This window comes from Drosophila sulfurigaster, chromosome 3, assembly GCF_023558435.1.
Source record: "Drosophila sulfurigaster albostrigata strain 15112-1811.04 chromosome 3, ASM2355843v2, whole genome shotgun sequence".
In the NCBI taxonomy this organism is placed as follows: domain Eukaryota; kingdom Metazoa; phylum Arthropoda; class Insecta; order Diptera; family Drosophilidae; genus Drosophila; species Drosophila sulfurigaster.
The window spans coordinates 17943006-17957820 of record NC_084883.1 but is presented as its reverse complement, the minus strand read 5'-3'; the positions used below and the strand labels follow the sequence as shown (position 1 = coordinate 17957820).

Here is a 14815-nt window from a genome sequence, read left to right as displayed (position 1 = left end):
ATTTTTATTTTTAATGATTTATTTATTTGAGAATTAAATATTACTAAACTTTCACAAATGAGAAAATTCTATGTATTTTATATCATATATAACAAAAAATGTATTTCCTTGAACGAAAGGAACGTCACGAACGTCCGCCCAAGAGAGACGAATAATAAAGATGTCCGCTAAGGGCGTCTTCACTAAGATTTTTATTATATTGTATTCCAATCAGATATTTCACCCTTAAACAGAATATAGAAAATTCCCTATTATAATAAGGAAATTAAATTTCTTGGCTACTCCTAATCAAGATGTTTGAACAATAAACTTTAAATTCATTTTAAAGCATAAAGCAAGCAATATAGAATCACGAAAAACTAATACTAATCATAATTGCAAACAACTTTTAAGAGACAATACAAATTTACAACTTTATAATTAACTGTAGGCAGTGTCGCCTCCTTTGCGAAAGCTATATCATTAAGATTCATTTCGGAATGTGTGTAAGCCTGGAGTTATAACAGTTGTTGCACTTCTGAAGATTCTGAAGATTAAGAAATGCAGTAAAATGGTAAAAATAAAAACATTTCAATTGAAGTGTGTATATAAATGTAATTTTTGATTTTATAGATATAAACTTAATGCTTAGAATAATTTAAAGATCGATAGACAGAACAGTGTTGTAATCGATCGATCGACGTTCGTTAGGAGCGAAAGAGAACCACAAACAAATTAGAGATAAATTTAATTAATTTTATTAACTGCGATGAGGTTTAAATTACAAGTACTTAATTAACGGGACCAGGAGCATTTTAAGGGGGCGAGGAGGACATTTCAACACTCCATGGCAAGTGAATTTGAGTTCTCATTCAGCGCCGTCACGCCATTCTCCATTGGCATAGCCAGACTGTTATCATCCATTGCAGCCTCGTGATGTGAAGATGCCGCAGCTGCCGATGATGTCGATGGCCCGTCGTGCATCATGTCGTGTCCGTTCTCATGGCCATTAAAGCCATTGCCATTCTGGCTGTGACCATCATCCCAGTTAATTTTGAAACGTGTCACACGCGGCTTACTGGCCAGGATGTTGCGTGTGAGCTTATCGAAGAGTGGCTTCGGTGGCGGATTCTCGCGCATCTCCTGGTCGGCATAATCGTTGTTCACATAGTAGCCAACGCGAACGAACTCTTGGCCACGGTACGAGCAGGTGAGTAACACAATTGTGACACCAACTGCATCGGGTTCGGGAATTTTGCTAACATCTGGCGGATCGGCCTGGAAGACAAATATGTGACGGCCTTCGGGCACGGGTCCAACGTATATGGTGTCCAGCACTTGATCGTAATCCTCCGATTCAGCAGATCCTACGTAGATCATTTTCCATTCGAGATCCTCCTTCAGCTCCTCGATGCATTCGAATGTTAGTTCGAATTGAAATGGATTGAAGAAACTGCTTGGATTGTCCAGCACAACAACGTTGGTTATGTGTACCTTTGCCATGCTGAAGCTGACAACGAAAATAAAACTGCACGCGCAGGAACTTTCAAGACTTCTATGGACAACACAAAGATGACGCTGAAGCGGCGCGCGTTTTTCTCCGGTATTTTTTTTTTTCTTTAGCGTGAGATGTTGAAATTCCACCAAACAGTTAATACGCAAGTTGGAACTTTACTAAATCCGTTCAATATTTATCGCTGATAATGTTGTCGCGTTCGGTTTATATTAATAATTATTTCTAATGTTTATTAATTCCTTTGTCAAACGATTTAATAGCAGCAAATGAATTTTGTGGACTGCGAGTGACAGCAGCTGGTAGAGGCTTTCCCGCCAATTCCAGCTGTCGGCACACGTTCAGTCAGCTTGATGATACGTTAAAAAAGGGTGGCAACGCTGCGATGATACAAGCTTTTGAATTAAAAATATTTCAAGATCTTATGAAACTCAAAATATTTATTAAATAAACGTCACCATTAGCTGGATATTTTATATTTTATTGAACAACAGCTGACTTTACATTTAAGTACATACACTTTGGTAATTGGCTTTATTGAACGAGTTTCCACAGCTTTGGACGGAAAAATGCTGCCCATAAACTAGTTCAAACGTTCTGTTAATAAAGGAAATTTTCAAAGGTTTGACTTCTATGCTAGTCTTTTATATGTTATTAACAATTCCTTGGAGGAGATAGTTTACTTTTCATAAAAGAAATAAATAGGTACCACATTTTATTTCGAAATTAAGAAACAGATGTAACGACCAAAACAAAAGTGTGACCAGTATATTTGCGCTACACCTGCCTAAAATCTAGTGGTGCAATTCATAACAATAAAGACAATAACATTAGCTTGGTCACACGGCGTGCGAAAGGCCGATTTGGGAGGTGTTTGTGAAAATAATAAACGAAAGTGTATAAAATATGATACATCTCACGGGACAAAACTATAATGCTCGTGATATAATTAAAAACATATTCTCACCTCTCATTGGTGTGCTGAGCAGCAACCAGGCCGATGAGATTTGCCATCGCAACAATTTGTCCTTTGTGGAGCTGCTGCAGCCTTTCGCTAAATTGCCCAATGACGGTGAGTAAACAACAATTACTTCATCATCATCTTGTGGGTGGTGCAAGGATAGGCCAATATCTGTACAGTAGTGACACGCTTTTCTCAAGGATGTCTACGTCATATGCTTTAAGTGAATGCATCATTATCTTGTCGTACATATTTAGCACACTTTCGAGATGTGTCCGGCACTAGCGTTTCGGTGCGCGGCTTGCGACTCAATTTCTGCGATGTGGAGTGGCGTCCACCACAAACGGTGCTGGCACGTAAAATGCTTAATGAATCGGTGACCAATGCACACAATGACAAGACCAAGATTGCAACAATTGGTGAGTTACCAATTTTCTTATTGTTCAAGCTACATACATATATAATATTACAATAAATTCTCTAATTTGCAGCTGACATCGATCTGGAGCTGCCCACATCAGAACCATGGTTTGAACAATGGCGTGAAACCTTTCTAACTGTGCAATTTCCAGCCGAGCACGAGTTCACCAGACATTTGTTAAGCTGTCTGCTGGTTTTGTCTAGTGCCGATCCGCAGATTGTTGAAACCGCCCAGAAGTTGACGCAGCGCGTACAGCAAATGCAAAGCATAACGCCACAAAAATTGCCCAAATGGTTTCAGCCCACCGATGTGCTTAACAGCTATGTTGTGCTGCATGAGGCTAGCCAAGGAGATCTGTCCAAGGCACAGCAGGGCTTCGAGCTGCTCAAATCCACGTTTGGTGACAACAAATGCTTTCTGGTCTCGATCAACTCACAAGAGACAAATACCATCAGCGACATTCCGGACCATTGGACATCATACATTAAACGACAGCCAAAAACTGATCCCATGACCTCAAGTGAGCTAAGTGCACCGAAATCGCCACAAGAAGCGGTGTCGGTGATCAGCATGCCAGCAATGCAAATGTCACAGCTGCTGGAGGGGGCTGCGGCACAGGAAAATGATCTCACCATGCTACATCCATTGAGTCCCATGCAGGAGAGCGCCACCGAAGCGATTAACTCAAAGTTTAGCATCAGCACCGAAAGCATTGCTTCGCAGACGATCAATCCTAATGTGTGGGCAAACGATTTGGATGCAGATGCGCCGCATGGACGTTGTCTAGCTGCGCGTGATGTGGACAATTTGCGACACTTTGTACAGGATTATGCGGTGCGCGCCTTAATACCGTATATCGAGCATTTGGTGGCCATACTCAGCGAGGGTGTCACAAACAAAAAGGGTGTTAGCAAGTCGCTGTTGAGTGCCACCAAACGTTGGTTTGTTACTAGCAAACCGGGCGCCGGCACCAACAATCAAAATGCGGTCATGTAAGTGACAAAGAATAGCTGAATTGAGTAGAAATTAACCAGCATTATCTTTTAGTTATACCAACGAATCAGCTGAGTTGCAAACACGCAAGCTGGGTGATCTGTACTTTATGTTTGGGCACTATAACTTGGCATTTCAGTCGTATCACCAGGCAAAGCGGGATTTTAATGCCGACTCCGCTTGGCAGTACTATGCTGGTGCCTTGGAAATGGCGGCGTTATCTGCGTTTATGCTGGGCACAGCGCATCGCAAAACTTACGACTACATGGAGGATGCCATCATGTGCTATTTAACAGTCTGCAAGTACGTAGAAGTTTAATTTGACCTTATTCGTTAGTTTAATGATCTAACTGTATTTTAGACTGCAACAGTTTGCGACGCGCGCCACTTTGTTGAGCATGGAGTGCCTCAAGACGGCACGTCTTTATAGCGAGGTGGCTAAGCAACTCATACGCATGACCAGTGAGGAGTCGGATTTACGTTCAGCCTTGTTGCTAGAGCAGGCAGCGTACTGTTTTCTTGTTACCCATCCGCCCATGCATCGCAAGTATGCGTTCCATATTGTGCTTGCCGGGAATCGTTATTCGCGTGCGGGGCAACGCAAGCATGCTTATCGTTGCTATCGCCAGGCGTATCAGGTGTTTCAGCAGCGTCAGTGGAGCTTGGCCGAGGATCACATTCAGTACACGGTCGCCAAGCAGGCGTATATGCTGAAGCAACTGGAGGAAGCGAGTCGCTCCTTTGCTCATTTACTCCGCCCTGGCAGTTTGCAGAGCGCCCAGCAGCAGAGCAGCTTCCTCAAAGAGTACATTCTAACCCAGAATGTAAGTTTACTGCACAAGTTTTGTCATTGCATTGCTTAACTAATGTATACGCTTTACAGGAACTACTCAAGCGAAGTCCTGAATTGGGACTACTGCCACATGCCTTGCCCCAAGTCGTGCAATCGTCTGTTCGCGTGTTGACATTAGTGCAGCCACCCAGCGCACAACCGCCTCAAGTGCCAGCGAGCAACATTGACATTAACTCAAATTTAACTGCCGACGAGGCGATTTGGCACAAGATAGAGGAAATGCTGGTCATCACAGCCGCCTCCAATAAGCCGTTTGTGTTTAAACCATCGCGTTATTTGTTCACCAAACAGCAGCCGGCTACAGAGTGTCCGCTGGCCGTGCAGGGTGAACCTATTGAGCTAGCCGTGACACTCTCCAACAGTGTACGCTGTCCCATTGCGTTGTCGGACATTGATTTGCTGTGGCGCCTTACGCTGGACAACGAAGAGGTGCTCTCAAATCAATGTGTATATGAACAATCGTCGGACAGCGCCAGTAAACTGGCAGTTAGTGCTGCTATTAAGACCAGTTGCGTGGCCACGTTGGATCTGGCCGAACAGGCTGAGCAGCTGTTGCACTTTAAGCTAACACCCAAGCTGACGGGTCGCTTATCTATTTTGGGTGTTATCTGCCGTGTGGCAGCCAAGGCGGAGCCAACAGCCAGCTTACTGGGTCTTTTGCAGTTTGAAACACAGCGCATTAAGCCCACGGCGGCCAAACAATCTTCGCAAACGTTGTTGGACAGCAGGCTAAGCATAAAGCTGGTGCCGCAAGTTCCAGCTTTATGTGTCAGCTTTAGTCCAGTCCCAGCTGAATTGCTGGCTGGCGAAATTGTGCCTGTTTCCATAACGCTACGCAATTTGGGCATTTCTCCAATTGAGGAAATCTACTTGGGTTGCGATAACCCGCGATGTGTGACGCTGCTCGATCAGCAGCAATCGGAACTGCCCCTGACCATGATGAGCTGTGAGTGAATAGATTATTTAAAAGTTTCGTCTCTAATACATTTTTCTTTACAGCGCTGCGTGATCTATCAAATGACAAGCTGGTGAAAGACAAGGAAATACGACGACAACGCGTGTTTCGCCTGTTGCAGCGTCCTGGGCTGGCTGCTCTTGATGCTCAACAGGGTCACACTATATCCATGTGGTTGCAGGCACCGCATGTCGCTGGCCCATTTACTCTGCGTCTACTCTTTTATTATGCACTGCCGGCATCGGTTAATGCCCACATTAAGTATCGCTTGGTGCGTCACATCTGGCAAGTTCAAGTGCAAAGCTGTTTGCAAGCTGATGCTACCTGTGTGATCAGCAATGCGGTGAACCGTGAATTGGGACTCGATGTCAGCTTACGAAATGTGCACGCAGCGCAATCAACCGAGGTCTACATCAATGCATTATCCTTGTACTCCAAGGATTTTGCATTGAAGCCTAACAACTTGTACAGTAAGTGAGCTGGGAGAATGTTTCGAAGTGGTATTAATTTGCTCTCCTCTGCTAGTCATGAATAACATGGAGATTTGCCCTGGTCAGGCTGGCAATCGTTGCCTAAAGTCGGCGAAATGTTGCAGCTTTCAGTGTCGCATGCAGCCGAAGGACGAAGAACAATTGCATGAGAAACCCAACCTTAAAACGTTGCTGCGAACGCGCCTTTCACGCCTGGATGTGATGCCGGCACAGCAATTGGAACAGCATGCACCCCAACTGCAGGAACCGCACAGTTTTCTAAGTAACGAGGAAACCGTTTTCTTTAATACCAACATAAGCACAGAAGAGTTTAATGCCAGCATCGCTACCTACGTGCCACATGCCACAGTCGCACTCAGCTGGAGTGCTCTGACGCGAAAGGATGATGTGCAGAGGGTTGCAAGTGGTGTGCACTTTATAAAGCTCTTCAATCTCTACGAAACGGGCAGCTGCCCAACTGTTGGGGAGGCTTTACTCAGACGTCGACCATCCACAGATGAGACACACCATAGACGTGAGTTTCAACTGCCTGAAGATGTGGGTAACGAAGCAGCGAGTGAGCCTCTCGCCGATGATGATGTGGCTGATTTTTGGGAGCCAAACGAACATTATGTGTCGCAACGCTGCATATTGGAAGATGAGAGTTTTGTTTTGTCAGCCAGAGCCTGAAATCTGAAAACTAATTGAATCTTATCATTTTTATTCAATTTGTATCTATTTGTGTAATTGTTAACTTCATGAGCGTTCCAAAAAACAGAGAAAAAACTAAAATATTGTGTCTTTTTGCATGTGATTAAACAGATCTACATAAGCTAATAAATTGACTGTTAATCTATGTATATATAATAATAATAATAATACAATAACAAAACAAATTTGCATGGATTTGATGAAGGTGAAATTGGAATGAGATATGAATATTAGCTACTCCTTCTTTGCGGAGATCCTGTAGACGAGAGTGTTAAATTGTTAGTTTATTATTATTTGATTGATTTAGAAATGTGTTAATTGTACATGGCTAATAAATTGCTTAAACTGGTAACATTAAAGTATTGTTAATTGCTTTTTTGGTATATAGTATATATGAATGTATTAGGTATAAGGAATTTATATTTATCTTAAGCTGCTGACTAGACGACAATGATGTGGAATTCATTCATTCATTTTTTGGATGTGGTGTGTGGTGGCAGCGCAACGTAAATATCTTGGTGGCAGGATAAGTACATATTGAATACATTCCATTGCAGTGTCCTCTTAAGAGCGCTTCTTGCTCATGTACACACGTCCGCACATATAGAGGACATGCGTGCAGGCATATATGTTACCCAGGGCACTGCCAAGCAGAGCTCCAATCACATTTGGTATGGGATACACCTGCCAGTCACGTCCCCAGTCCAACGGTGCCACAACGCTGCCGGCCCAGGCGCCAAGAATGCCGCCAAGAGCATTGTACTTGAACAGATGCAGAGCCGTATCCTCGCACTTGGTTATAAAATCGGGCTTCTCACAGAAACAAACTTGGAGTGCTCCACCGCCGCCCAGTAGGAAAACAGTGGGCGACACTGTCAGCAGTGTCATCAGCAGCGACAACACAAATGTCTGTTCGTAATTAGCCAACACTGGAGCGCCCAAGATGATGCAGATAAATGCATAGAGCAGCGTACACAAAAATTGCAATGTTAGTCCGCCTAATAGTTCACGGGGAGTAAAATAGGCGGCCTTTTTCTGTCGTTGCTTAACTGTCAGCACGCCGTCCTCGATGCGTCCAAAGAAGCGGGCCAGTATCACTTTGAGGAGCTCGCCAAAGAACACAATCGGCACGATCAGCGAGTCCCAGAAGCTGCCAAGATGAGCCCAATTTCGGCGGTATTGCATGTAGGTCATGCATATCAGTATGGTGGCCAGACTGATGGATACATGGAAGAGCTGGTGCTTCGTCTTTTGCTGATCGAAACGTGAAACCATGTTGCCAACAGGAGAAAGCACGCAAGAAAAGTCAACTTTTTTTCAACTATTTACAGTTCGCTATGTGGACGTTGCCGACAGGTCGATAGTTAAATGTAACGTAGTGATGTGTAAAAAAACAACTGTCGATTTTTTTAACATTTGATAAGCTTTTCTTATTGGAGTAATCGAAATATCGACTGTTATTCCACTACGCAAGCAAATCTTATGGTTGTTAAAATGGATTTTATCAATGAATATAACATTTTTATTTATTGTTTATATTTGAGTGCCATAATAATTACTTTTGATATTTGCACAATTTGTTTCTTATTGGAACACTCGACCAGTTACTCATCGAATAATTGTTTCCAATTTGAATTAACAGAACAAGATATGAATCAATCGATACTCAAATATCGCTCTGCCTATCGATAGCGAACGAACTATTGTATCATACTGGGCTGACATTTCATCAGCGCTATCACATAATCATTTTACACTTACACTTTCGATTCTTCAGTGCTTCTGCTCTTGTTTCTGAGTTATTTTTCTAGTTGTGCGTGTTGAATTAAAAACAGAAATGTTTACACGTGCCATACGTATGCGCTCAATGCTGCGCGGCCTCTCCACAATGGCTTCTACGTACACACGCCACAATCGCCATGCTCAAAATTCGATGGTTGAGTATTTCAATGAGGTACGATTGCTGCGTTTCAAGGGAGCCGCTGCTTCGACGGCACAGACTCAGCGGTATTTTAGTCGCAAGCGTGGTGATGAGGATGATATAATGGCGGAGGCGGAACCCGAACTCTTGACGGATCAACGTGACGGACAACAACTACCGGCAACAGTTGCGGTGCCCGATGTTTGGCCCCATGTGCCAATGTTGGCAATGCGCCGGCATCCACTTTTTCCGCGCTTCATGAAGATTGTTGAGGTTTGACAACACACAAAAAAGATGGTGTGGAATAGATTACTAATACATTTCCTTCGTAGGTTTCGAATCCGATTGTTATGGATCTGCTGCGACGCAAAGTGAAGCTTAATCAGCCCTATGTTGGTGTCTTTCTAAAGAAAACCGACGGTGAAGAGGAAATCATACACAATCTGGATGATGTTTATGCCGTGGGCACCTTTGCCCAGATCCAAGAACTTCAAGATTTGGGCGACAAGCTCCGCATGGTTGTGGTGGCACACAGACGCATTCGCATCACTGGGCAGGTGATGGAGGATGTGCAGCCCGCATCAAAGTCAGGTAAATTGCCAAGACACTTGTAACACTGACATTGATATTGTGACAATAGCGTCGTCTCTTAACTCCCAGCGAAAATGACAACTTTGCATTATCCACTATTTAATATAAAATTACGCATCCCAGCTGAAGATCAGTCGAATGCCGATACTGATGCCACATCGCGATTGGTCAATCGTAGCATGCGCAAGCCTCGTGGACGCAATGCCCGACGCCAAACGAATAAGCGTGAAGAGGCCGCTGCCGAAGAGCTTGTGCAGCGCCAGACGCTGGAGTCACCATTGCCAAGTGGTCGTGTGAAGCCTACAGCAACGCCTAAACCACCCACAGTGGCAGCAAGTGAGACCGCTGGCGAAGCCGGTGAAGAAAACAAGGATGCGGAAACAACGCCAACAACACCGCCTGTGCTCATTGTGGAGGTAGAGAATATCAAGCTGCCTGCCTACAAGCAAACCGAGGAAGTGAAGGCGCTAACTCAGGAGATCATTAAGACGTTGCGTGATATCATAACCATGAATCCGCTCTACAGGTAAGTGCATTTCCAATTACATTCAAGCTATATTTGTACCATATTTCCTTATTTTCAGGGAGAGCTTGCAGCAGATGCTACATCAAAATCAAAGAGTTGTTGACAACCCCATCTACTTGTGTGATTTGGGCGCTTCCCTGTCAGCTGGTGAACCTGGCGAACTGCAGAAAATATTAGAGGAAACCGATGTAAGAGCTCAAGGTTGTGCAACTGAAGCTGGACTTAATCAAAGCGTACTCTCTTTAGATACCTCAACGACTGCTATTAGCACTTGCGTTGCTTAAAAAGGAACTGGAGCTGTCGCGTTTGCAGCAAAAGATTGGACGTGAGGTTGAGGAGAAGGTCAAGCAACAGCATCGCAAATATATACTTCAGGAGCAGTTAAAAGTTATCAAAAAGGAGTTGGGCATTGAGAAGGACGACAAGGATGCCATTGGTGAGAAGTATCGCGAGAAACTCAAAGACAAAACTGTGCCGGAGAGCATTAAAACTGTTATTGACGAAGAGCTGACCAAGCTAAATTTCTTGGAGAGCCACAGCTCAGAATTTAAGTAAATTTTGCAGATAGACAATTGTTTTACTTGTTGCTAATTGTTAATTTTTTACTTTTTAGCGTTACACGCAACTATTTGGACTGGCTCACCTCACTGCCTTGGGGCGTCATTAGTCCCGAAAACTTGTGCCTTGATAAGGCGACCGAAATTCTGAACAACGATCACTACGGCATGGAGGACATCAAGAAGCGCATCTTGGAGTTCATTGCAGTCAGTTCACTGAAGGGCACAACCCAGGGAAAAATCTTGTGCTTCCATGGTCCGCCTGGTGTGGGAAAAACGAGTATTGCCAAGTCGATAGCACGCGCATTAAATCGCGAATATTTCCGCTTCAGTGTGGGTGGCATGACGGATGTGGCCGAAATTAAGGGACATCGACGCACCTATGTAGGCGCCATGCCCGGCAAACTTATTCAGTGCCTGAAGAAAACAAAAACGGAGAATCCCCTTGTGCTCATCGATGAAGTCGACAAAATTGGCAAGTGAGTAAACCAATCGAAAAATTCCATACACATTTATCTAACATCTGTCTTCCACAGAGGCTATCAGGGTGATCCTAGCTCTGCGCTGTTAGAACTGCTCGATCCAGAGCAGAATGCCAATTTCCTTGATCATTACCTCGATGTGCCCGTGGATTTGTCGCGTGTACTGTTCATTTGCACCGCAAATGTCATTGATACCATACCAGAACCTCTCCGTGATCGCATGGAACTGATTGAAATGTCTGGCTATGTGGCTGAAGAGAAGGTGGCCATTGCACGTCAATATCTAATACCACAGGCCATGAAGGATTGCGGTCTAACGGAGAAACAAATTAATATTACTGAAGATGCGCTGAATATGCTCATTCGCAGCTATTGCCGTGAGAGTGGTGTACGTAATCTGCAGAAGCAAATCGAGAAGGTCATACGCAAGGTGGCGTTCCGCTTGGTCAAGAAAGAGGGCGAGGAATTCCCCGTCAATGCCGACAACTTGACCACGTTCCTGGGCAAACAAGTCTTTAGCTCCGATCGCATGTACAACACAACACCAGCTGGTGTGGTCATGGGCCTAGCCTGGACGGCCATGGGAGGCTCTTCGTTGTACATTGAGACCTCCAGGCGTCATATACGCGCCGAGAAGCCTGAATCGAACACGGGAAGTCTACATTTGACTGGTAATCTGGGCGATGTGATGAAGGAATCGGCACAAATCGCGCTCACCGTAGCACGCAACTTCCTGTACACGCATGAGCCAAAGAACAAGTTCCTAGAGCAAGAGTAAGAGCTGTTCATTGGAAAACGAATTGTTCGTTGATGTTTAATATACCCCTTTTGCAGACACATTCATCTGCATGTGCCTGAGGGCGCTACGCCTAAGGATGGACCCAGTGCAGGTGTAACCATCATCACAGCTTTAGTCTCATTGGCAACCGGGAAGCCAGTGCGTCCTGATGTGGCCATGACGGGTGAGGTGTCACTCAAGGGCAAAGTCTTGACTGTGGGCGGCATCAAGGAGAAGACCATTGCAGTAAGACAGCGATAACTCGTTGAATTTGTAGCATATATATTGATATTATTTATGTTATTTCAGGCACGACGAAGCGGTGTCACTTGCCTTATTTTACCAGTTGACAATAAGAAGGACTTTGAGGAGTTACCCGGCTTTATTACCGATGGCTTGGAAGTGCACTTTGCTAGCGATTACGACGATGTCTTTAAGATTGCCTTTGCTGACACTAACTTGACGACTTCAGAGACAAGTAGCACCACACCGGTGGCGCAACGTGAGAAGATCCCAAGCGCAGCCACAGCCTCACCTAAGACAGGCAGCTCTTAATGGTAGCCATTAAGTTTAGGCTAAGCACTGGGTTGGGCCTTGGGGACGAGCAACTGTTACCAAGATTATAGGTATATATATGTATATGTCTAGGAATATGTATTTAGAACAAAGCATTTGTTGTGTTAATGCCGAGAGTAAATTGAATGTAAATGTCAATAATTTGTTTATGTTAAATGTCTGCATTGGAGATGATCCAGTCCAGATAGCGATCGACGCGTGTATAGACACCAGGACGACCTGCTTGAGCGCAGCCCAAGCCCCAGGAGACAATACCAATGGTGACCCAACGCATGTTGGGCAACTGCACCACCAACGGACCACCGCTATCGCCTTGGCAACTGTCCTGTCCACCCTCTGGCAGACCTGCGCAGATGACTGTGGACGGTATGTGCTCCACCATGGCAGCCTGACAATCCGATTGCTTCCACACCGGTAAATTTGCCTAAGAGATTAGATTAGACAAGGAATTTAGAGGATCACTAACTGCAGCTGTTCGCCTTACCTCCATGAGCACTTTGGAATGGGCGCCATTAAACTTTTGCGTGCCCCAGCCCATGACAATGGCATTGCGTCCCGACCAATCCTCATTTAAAGGCGGCATGCACACTGGCCAAATGTAGGTATTAAACAACGTGGGTCGCTCGATGCGTATCATGGCAATGTCGTTCATATAGTTGTGTGTATCGTAGTCCACATGGAGCACCATGCTGGCAATGCGAAAATCACGCGCACGCGTCTCATTCAATTGCTATTTGGATTTAGAACTTGAGAGTCAATTGTTAAATGACGGAATTCAACTTACATGCGTGTTGTATTCTCCCAGGCGTACGAATAACTGATCCTTTTTGATGTTCTCCAGACAATGAGCAGCAGTTAAGACATGACGATCTGTGATGAGCACTCCGCCGCACCAGACAAAAGAGAAACCCTCGCGTAGCAATGCTGCCATCCAGGGCCACTCATCGGCCTCCGCTGGACGACCGCCAGTGATGCGAGGGAATTGACGAGTCGTTATGCCGCAACCTCTTTGCTCCGGCTGCCGATTAATGATACGTGGAGTCTCTGCATCGCTTCCGCTTACAATCTGTGGACTGAAGCGAGAATTGGTCGCTTGATCCGTGCAACAAATGCCAATGGCGCTGCAACAATTGAAAGTTATTAACTTGAACTTGGACTTTCTGGGGACACAACCTTTTCTCAATGATGCACAACTGCGAGACCAGACGCCACACATCGTTCTTCAACTCAGGCATGCGACAGTAGATGATGTGGCGACAGCGTCCCACATCGCCAAGTGGCGTACGACAGGCACCATAATCCTTGTTCTCCTACAAGTAAATAAAAGTCATTTATGTTAGTATATATTCACTGATTATAGTAATCCAATGATAGTCTGGGTTTATGGTTGGGGTACTCACCAACAAAGGGCTGTCAGACGGAGCTTGACGTTTGTTGAGTCGATGACGTGACAGAAAATTGGATATTCCATCTATATTACTATCATTATTGTCATTAGCTTGGCTATACAACTTGTTCTCGTCAGCGCCCCACTGAAACTCATCGTTGTCGCTCAAGTCAAGCAGATCTGAGGCACGTAAGAGAATGATTACTTAAAGCTACACATTTAGGAATTAGAAAATGATACTACTTACCAATGTGTTCGTTGGAATAGCTTTTGGACAGCACAAGCTGCCAACTGAAGCTGAGCAGAAGCACAAAACTTAGCTGCAGGCACTTCATCATTGTCGCTAAGAATATCAAACTTAAAACTTGATTTTATTCGCGACAGTTTTGCAAAACTTATTTAAAATTTTTATCACGTGCCGCTTCCGCTGAGCGCAATCGCGATATTATTATTTTGTGTTTTTTTTTTTGTACTTTTGTAGTGATGAGTCCGAGCTGAGCTTCTCTGGGGTTCTCTTTAAGCTTGGATCGGCTTACAATAGTTCACCTTGCTATTGAACTGGTTTAAGGCGTTGACACTATTGGTTTTTCCTTTGCGAAATTGATATGGGCATATGTGCGTATACGTAATAATTAAAGTCTCCCGACGCGTATCCAACGAACCATATTGCTCAAGCTCTCGGGAGCGATTAAGCGATGTTCGTACTCTTCTTGCTTCTTTATACAAAAGTACTCACTCAGTATTATCTGCTATAAAATTTATTCAAGTTCTCGTCATAATTGCATGTTAATATTTCTCCAGAAAGTGAGCATTATCAGCTCTCACAATGCCGGTCCCTGTGCTGCTTATGCTTATGAGCAAAGTGTTAGACCTAGTTTCGTTTTCAATTCGCCAACTTACCAAAATTTAATGATGAACTGTTGTTGTTCCAAATGTAGCTCCGCAATATGCTCTATAGCCTGACATTGTTACCCATAAAGAAAATCGACGTGCCGTGCATTGTTAATGATGCGGTTCGGCGGGTTTTAATTCCATAGAAGTCATTGCAACTATTATCAAATACGAATACTCGCGAGTAGCTGGTTACATTTAATTGCCTTATAACAAGGCACAATGTCAGCTATACATCAACACAATAGAT

General features: G+C 44.3%; 5 protein-coding genes across 6 annotated transcripts; 2 read left to right on the top strand and 3 right to left on the bottom strand.

Moving 5' to 3' along the window:
- Nucleotides 1-567: 567 nt before the first annotated feature.
- On the bottom strand, nucleotides 568-1810 carry LOC133845744 (histone chaperone asf1). Its single transcript, XM_062280303.1, has one exon. It carries the CDS (start codon nucleotides 1480-1482, stop codon nucleotides 817-819), a length of 666 nt encoding a protein of 221 aa, XP_062136287.1. The 5' UTR covers nucleotides 1483-1810; the 3' UTR covers nucleotides 568-816.
- Nucleotides 1811-2317: 507 nt separating this feature from the next.
- LOC133845740 (trafficking protein particle complex subunit 8) lies at nucleotides 2318-6937 on the top strand. The gene is made up of 8 exons (XM_062280298.1): nucleotides 2318-2564; nucleotides 2711-2872; nucleotides 2945-3866; nucleotides 3922-4170; nucleotides 4229-4691; nucleotides 4751-5666; nucleotides 5720-6145; nucleotides 6201-6937. The coding sequence occupies exons 1-8, from the start codon at nucleotides 2399-2401 to the stop codon at nucleotides 6833-6835; spliced, it is 3939 nt and encodes a 1312-aa protein (XP_062136282.1). The 5' UTR covers nucleotides 2318-2398; the 3' UTR covers nucleotides 6836-6937.
- On the bottom strand, nucleotides 6847-8255 carry LOC133845743 (uncharacterized). Its single transcript, XM_062280302.1, has one exon. The coding sequence runs from the start codon at nucleotides 8129-8131 to the stop codon at nucleotides 7421-7423; it is 711 nt and encodes a 236-aa protein (XP_062136286.1). The 5' UTR covers nucleotides 8132-8255; the 3' UTR covers nucleotides 6847-7420.
- Nucleotides 8256-8564: 309 nt separating this feature from the next.
- LOC133845741 (lon protease homolog, mitochondrial) lies at nucleotides 8565-13175 on the top strand. Of its 2 annotated transcripts, none has more exons than XM_062280299.1 (9): nucleotides 8565-9050; nucleotides 9110-9368; nucleotides 9438-9894; nucleotides 9953-10082; nucleotides 10141-10445; nucleotides 10508-10930; nucleotides 10988-11707; nucleotides 11768-11957; nucleotides 12021-13175. In XM_062280299.1, exons 1-9 carry the CDS (start codon nucleotides 8694-8696, stop codon nucleotides 12264-12266), a joined length of 3087 nt encoding a protein of 1028 aa, XP_062136283.1. In that variant the 5' UTR covers nucleotides 8565-8693; the 3' UTR covers nucleotides 12267-13175. The 2 variants fall into 2 exon arrangements, with proteins under 2 accessions (XP_062136283.1, XP_062136284.1); XM_062280300.1 differs by having other exon boundaries at nucleotides 8566-9050; nucleotides 9492-9894.
- Nucleotides 12343-14388, bottom strand: LOC133845742 (venom protease). The gene is made up of 6 exons (XM_062280301.1): nucleotides 13922-14388; nucleotides 13688-13854; nucleotides 13461-13597; nucleotides 13072-13408; nucleotides 12772-13017; nucleotides 12343-12711 (listed from the first exon to the last, which is right to left on the bottom strand). Exons 1-6 carry the CDS (start codon nucleotides 14010-14012, stop codon nucleotides 12439-12441), a joined length of 1251 nt encoding a protein of 416 aa, XP_062136285.1. The 5' UTR covers nucleotides 14013-14388; the 3' UTR covers nucleotides 12343-12438.
- Between the last annotated feature and the right edge of the window lie 427 nt (nucleotides 14389-14815).